General features: G+C 40.5%; 1 protein-coding gene across 1 annotated transcript; it reads left to right on the forward strand.

The window, feature by feature from the left end:
- Positions 1-265: 265 nt before the first annotated feature.
- nod2 (nucleotide-binding oligomerization domain containing 2) lies at positions 266-5,621 on the forward strand. The gene is made up of 11 exons (XM_068731108.1): positions 266-339; positions 473-1,150; positions 1,540-1,666; positions 2,146-3,919; positions 4,039-4,122; positions 4,218-4,301; positions 4,427-4,510; positions 4,589-4,672; positions 4,935-5,018; positions 5,150-5,233; positions 5,454-5,621. Exons 2-11 carry the CDS (start codon positions 662-664, stop codon positions 5,524-5,526), a joined length of 2,967 nt encoding a protein of 988 aa, XP_068587209.1. The 5' UTR covers positions 266-339; positions 473-661; the 3' UTR covers positions 5,527-5,621.
- Positions 5,622-6,578: the final 957 nt, after the last annotated feature.

Below are 6,578 nucleotides of genomic sequence, written 5' to 3' on the forward strand. Positions count from 1 at the left end.
GAGGATATGGAAATGTCATCACACCCCAGTGAACAGTCGCTATTGGCATGTGGCAAACTATATTCAACCTGTGAAGCATTATTTTTGTTCTGTTTTGCAGAGAACAAACAAACAGAGAAGTAAATTAACTGTTGCATTGTATTAAAATTTTGTGGAAGTTGCATCTCATTTGCTAGAAAGATTTAGCTTCCATTTTACAGGAGGGACTTGGTTGCAGATCAAGTTTCGTTTTCAGCTGTGGCATGAGAAAGAGAGGAAGAGGCAAGTCTGAAGTAGCGCAGCGTTTTAGTCCAATTGACAGATGGAAGGAAGAAAGCTCTCTGTTGTGGAAACTCTACCGTGAGTGATACTTTTACAATTGCGTTATGTTGCTTGCTTTCAAGGTTTAGGGCCCTTAATTAGATCAGTCTTGTGTTTTTGTAAACATTTTGATTGTGTAACACATTTTTTGTAACACATTTTTTTCTTTCAGTGTGTATGAGTCAACACCAGCAGCCTCTGTTAGTAAGGATACTGATCCTACAGTAGGCTATCTGAGTGAAACTGGTGATGACCAATAGCATGATGAAATGTGGGTGTTCGCTGTGCCAGCTTGTGAAACTGGAAACGGCATAAGTACACGTTGGATATCCCTGAGTATGGACGCTGACATGCAACAAGCATGTCTGTCCAGGAGCTCGTGCTGAGACAACGCACAGAGATCCTGCATGCGTTGTGCAGCAGCGGGTCAGCTGAACATCTGGAGCGGGTTCTGGACATTCTGCTGTCCCAGGGGGAGCTCATATTCGAGGACTACCAGAACATACAGGTACCGGGCCGGGCACTGTATACCAACGCCAGACAGTTGCTCGACCTGGTTTATATAAAGGGTGTGGACACCTGTGCGCTCTTCTATGCCGCTCTCCAACAAGTGCTGCCTGAAGGACAGCGAGCTGGCTTCTCCTTTTCAGCATGCTGTTCAAATCTAGAGGAAGAGAAAGAAGAATACCAGAGCACATGTACTCAGAGTCTTCTGACTCAAAGACCAAGCCTGGTCAGCAAGCTACAAGGCTGCATTGAGGAGGCACTAAAAGCTCTCGTAATATCAGGACACTTTACCTCCGCGGACTGCGACGATGTGCGGCTGCCTATACACACGCCCTCTCAGCAGGTACTGTGATTGGCTCACGTTTTATTCACACTTTTAAACCAAATTCCTGGCATTTTCTATGGAAGCCCATTTCCGCCACTGTGAGGAAAAAATACAGATCCTGTAAGTCATTATAATGAGATACTATCTCATGAGATAGTAAGATAGTATGACTTGAGATAGTAAGTCATAATTATGAGATAGTAATTAGGGAACTTAAGAGGAGCTGGTAGGTGGATCCTTCAATCTTTGGACAGGCTGCTGGGGCTAGCTTCATACTTAGCATTCAGATATGAACGTAGTGTTAATTTTTTAACCAAACTCTTGGCAAGAAAGCAAATACTGGTATTTCCTAAAATGTTGAACTATTCCTTTAATAATGAATCTGTTGCCACTGGTGTGTCAATCAGGCAAGGCGTTTGCTTGACCATGTCAGATCAAAAGGTGAATCAGCGGCGAAGGTTGTACTGCAGCACATTCAGGAAAAACAGGAATCTGGATCTCTGCTCAACCAGGACAATTGGACTCCTCCCAGAGGTATGTCTTCATTTGAATCATGCAGAAAACTATCAGGCTGCAGTATGCAGGCCCAACTTGAACGCCGACATCAGCTCAAACATTTAACAGGTTCTTCCTTGAACCATGCTACACACTTCATAACATAACCATATATATATATATATATATATATATATATATATATATATATATATATATATATATATATATATATATATATATATATATATATAATAGGAGATTCCATGTGCAAGCTTAATATAAATATTCAAATATACGCATTTCTTTTCAAAATATGGAAATGGTGGAGCTCCAAATATAGAACGTAGCTGATAAAAAGTCTATTTCAAAAATGTGAAATGGCCAGCTGTCAGCACACCACAGTTCAGAGTTACAGAATATATTGGTACACATACAGTAGTATGTATCATTTTGCAGTGCTATGTATTTACTGCAGTTCATCACATGTGTAACATACAGTATGCTTTTTGTCACAGAGGTCTTAAAGTATCAGAAGAAGCTCAGCAGTTCTGTGTCTGCTCAGTCCTGCTTTCTCAGTACTTATGGAGGGACCAGCCACATGTCTCTGGATGACATCTACACTGAGGGCCAGCTGGAACTAGCTCATAACTGCGATGATGTCCATGGACCTTTGGGCCTGGAGGACATAGTTGGTTCAGCGGGTACAGTGAACGAGGAAGCCGACACAGTGCTGGTGTCTGGGGATGCGGGCGGTGGGAAGAGCACCTTACTCCAGAGGCTGCACTTGCTTTGGGCTCGGGGGACAGCCCTTCAGAACTTCCTCCTTCTGTTTCCATTCAGCTGTCGCAGATTGAATTCAGAGCAGCAGGAACTGTCTGTCCAGGAATTGCTGTTTCAGCACTGCTGCTGGCCGGACAGGGAGCAGGAGGAGATTTTCCAGTTCATCCTGGACCACCCACAGCTCATCCTCTTCACTTTCGATGGCCTGGATGAGCTCAAGCAGGGCTTTTCAGATGAGCACAGGCTCTGCTGCCCCACTCAGCGTGCACCTGTTCACATACTGTTGTTCAACTTGATCCAGGGTTCCCTAATGAAGGGTGTGCGGAAAGTGGTGACTAGTCGCCCAGAGGCAGTGGGCCCTGTGTTGAAGAAAAACCTCCGCAAAGAGGTCCTCCTGCAAGGCTTTACCCCAAGTGGGATTGACTGTTTTGTGCGGAAGCATCACCGTGACCCCACTGTGGCTGCTAAGGTTTTGGACTCCCTACGGACAAACACCGCTTTACTTGGACTGTGCCATAGTCCAGTCCTCTGCTGGATTGTCTCACAGTGCCACAAGGAGCTGCTAGGTTGTGGAGAAGGCAGCCCACAAACAATCACAGACGTTTTCCTTATGATCTTACAGCACTTTTTCCAGCACCAAAGCTCCCAGAGCACCATGGGGTCAGGTTGGCTTCACGAGCACCTAAACACAGTCTTGCATCTCGGGCAGCTTGCCTTTGAGGGAATAGGAACAAGCTGTTACATCTTCTCAGGTACAGGCCTTGAGACATGTGGCGTAACTGATACAGATATCTGCATGGGCTTTCTCATACAAAGCAAAGATTTGTCCTCCACCCACAGTAAACGCTTTGAATTTCTTCATGTGATTATGCAATGCTTCTTTGCTGCTCTGTACATTGTTTTGTCAAATAACACTGACCGTTCAACTATCCCTAAGCTCTTTGAGCCGCAGAACATGACAGGTCTGAGGAGCAGCACATGCTTCGGGGTCTGCTTGCCTTCCACTGACCAACAAGAGCAGGCTTTAATGGGGGAAGCTACAGCTGCTAAAACACCAAATCTGCAAATCACAGCCACCTTTGTGTCTGGACTATTGTCCCAGCGCCATCGTAGCCTGTGGCTCCACTGCTGCCCCAGTGCAGTGACGGAGATGAGGATCAAACAGGTGGTGAGATGCCTGTCCAAAGGCATGCAGAAACACTTTAAGTCTATCCCTCAACCTGTAGAGGGGGAGAAAAAGAGCATGCATGCAATGCCAGGCTTCGTCTGGCTTATCAAATGCATCTATGAGATGCAGGAGAGCAGGATTGCTAAAGACGCCATGAGTAAGCTGGAGGTGGACCACCTGAAACTGACCTACTGTAACATCGGTCCTGTAGAGTGCACTGCTCTAGCCTATGTGCTCCAGCATTTAAGGAATCCTGTTGGCCTCCAGCTTGACAACAACTCTGTAGGCGATGTTGGAGTGGAGCAGCTTCTTCCCTGCATGCCCATTTGCAATTCCCTGTAGTGAGTATGACAAGATTAAATTCTTCCTTCCATCTCTTCATTATGGTGGATAAAGCTTCCACAACTATAAGGCAAAAATACATGTTATGCTCAAGTGTCCTATATTTTTCCATTATCAGCCTCAGAAATAATAACATCACAGATGAGGGAATTCGCAAACTGCTTGCTAAAGGTATCCAGTGTGACAGCTTCCGGAAAATTGCGTAAGTCAGTGTTGTCAAAATGACTAATAACGCTATCAGATGTCCCAAACTACGTTTGATCAATTATCTTTCATAATCAGTTTGGTTGTCTCTAGGCTTTTCAACAACAAGCTAACTGATGCTTGCACACAGCACTTTTCTCATCTTCTGAAGACCAAGCAGGATTTCCTTTCTCTTAGGTCAGCACATACAGTATTTTCAGCAGCACTCATCAGATGTGACACTAAAATGGAACTATGATGATACCCACAAAGTCTGTGTAGCTTGTAATGAATAGCAAATTAACCTCTCTATTTCCTCTCAGGCTTGGCAACAATAATATAACAGAAGAAGGAGCAAAGCAGCTGGCAGAGGGACTGAAATACAACCATTCACTACAGTATTTAGGGTAAAATTCTTCCTGCATAATGCCATAAGTTTTATTGGTGGTGCATTTCTATTTACTAATCTTTCATTTTTTTCTCAGGCTTTGGGGCAACAAGATTGGAGACGCAGGAGCAGAGGCCCTTGCCAGTGCTCTAGAAAACAGCACATCTCTATTGTGGCTTAGGTAATATTTGCTTTGAACATTGGATCTTTAGGTATATTTAAGACAGTGTTGAAAATATATATTACATTGTATGTGAACATATTCAGATATGTCCGACTACTGTGTAGCTGCATAATGACCACAATTGTGTATTTAAATGCATATATCCGTTGTGAGGAAATAGCCACATTTACATATTTGAACCTTTTAGTTGAAAGCAATATGTCTTCCTGCAGCTGAAAAATACTTTAACTGAATATAATCTAAATTCTATGTAATGCAGTCTGGTAGGCAATGGTGTGGGGAGTGTGGGAGCATGTGCCCTCGCCAACATTATCAAGAACAGCACGTCACTGGAAGAGCTTTGGTAAGTGTTGGCAACAAGTTATACTGGTACTGACAATGAACACAACATTTGTGTCCACCGAGTGGCAGATATTTGAGCACTTACTGTACAGTAGTGCTTTAATTGCTCCACCCTCTTACTTCCTGTAAAAGGTTAACAGAGAACTGCATAACCAGAACAGGGGTGGAATGTCTGATTCAAGCCCTAGAACACAATACTCGCATGAAATCAGTATGGTGAGTAACGTTCCCACTCTTTTGTGTTTAGTACATGTGCTTGCTTGGTGGTTGTCTACATCCTGGATTTGGGTCACGTTAGGGCCGCACTTCTCTTTTCCAAGAAACACTGCATCTTATTTTGGCTCTACTAGAATTTTTGTTTTGGTTTTAAGTTCCATTTCCATTTTTAAACTGACAGTGTCATTGGTTGATTTTGTCCCTTCCTATTAAACTACAGGTTGATAAACAATGACCTCAGTTTGGAGGAGGTGGAGGAGCTGACACAACGGGAATCAAGACTGACCTTCTGATTTGGGTATAAAGTTGGCCAAGGACTGTGTATTGCTTGAAGAACTTTTCTATTTATTATCTGAACTATTTAAATAAAAATGTTTTTGCTTAAATGTATCATGGTTTTCTGCTTACAGGAATAAAATGACACTTTTCAGGGTTTATCCAAATACACAAAATATATCCACCTTTCTTTTGTGTTTCTTTTGTAGGTGTAGGTTGTGATACGATCACATAAAACCACTACCACCACTGTTACTACTACTACTATTACTGCTAATAATAGTATTAATAATAATACTATTTTTTCAATTTTTTTTGTCTAAAAACAAGCAGTTTGTGTCTACTGAAAATAAGTTTCCTGTAGTCAGTGGTGGAAAGTAACTACAGATATTGTCAATACTTACGTACAGTTTTGAGAAGTATTTGCACTTATTTATATTATTTTTATGCTATTTTATACTTCTACATCACTACATATTAGAGGCAAATATGTTATGTTTTATTGCACTATATATACATATATTTATATGTATATATTTATATGTATATGTATATATATATATATATATATATATATATATATATGTATATGTATATATATATATTTATATGTATATGTATATATATATATATATATGTATATATATGTATATGTATATATATATATATGTATATATATATATATATATATATATATGTATATATATATATGTATATATATATATATATATATATATATATATATATATATATATTTACAGCTTTAGTTACTAGTTTCAGACTAATATGTTCATCCAAAACATAGGATCATCTTAGAAAATATGACACAGATATGACATATAACCTCCCAGCAGTGGCAAATAGCTCTTAGCTGCAACATTGGCATGCTTCATACAAATGAATGCTTTATTAACCAAAATCCAATAATATAATATACATGCATTATATAATGTACAATATTCTGAAAGAGATCAATTCTGCATATTGAGCACATTTACTTTGATTATAAATACATGTTGCTGATAATACTTTTCTAGTTTTAAATACATTTCAAGTTCTTACCTATCAA

This window comes from Cebidichthys violaceus, unplaced genomic scaffold (genome assembly GCF_023349555.1).
Source record: "Cebidichthys violaceus isolate CVI_PGR_0920_01 unplaced genomic scaffold, fCebVio1.0.p SCAF_5, whole genome shotgun sequence".
Classification (NCBI taxonomy): Eukaryota; Metazoa; Chordata; class Actinopteri; order Perciformes; family Stichaeidae; genus Cebidichthys; species Cebidichthys violaceus.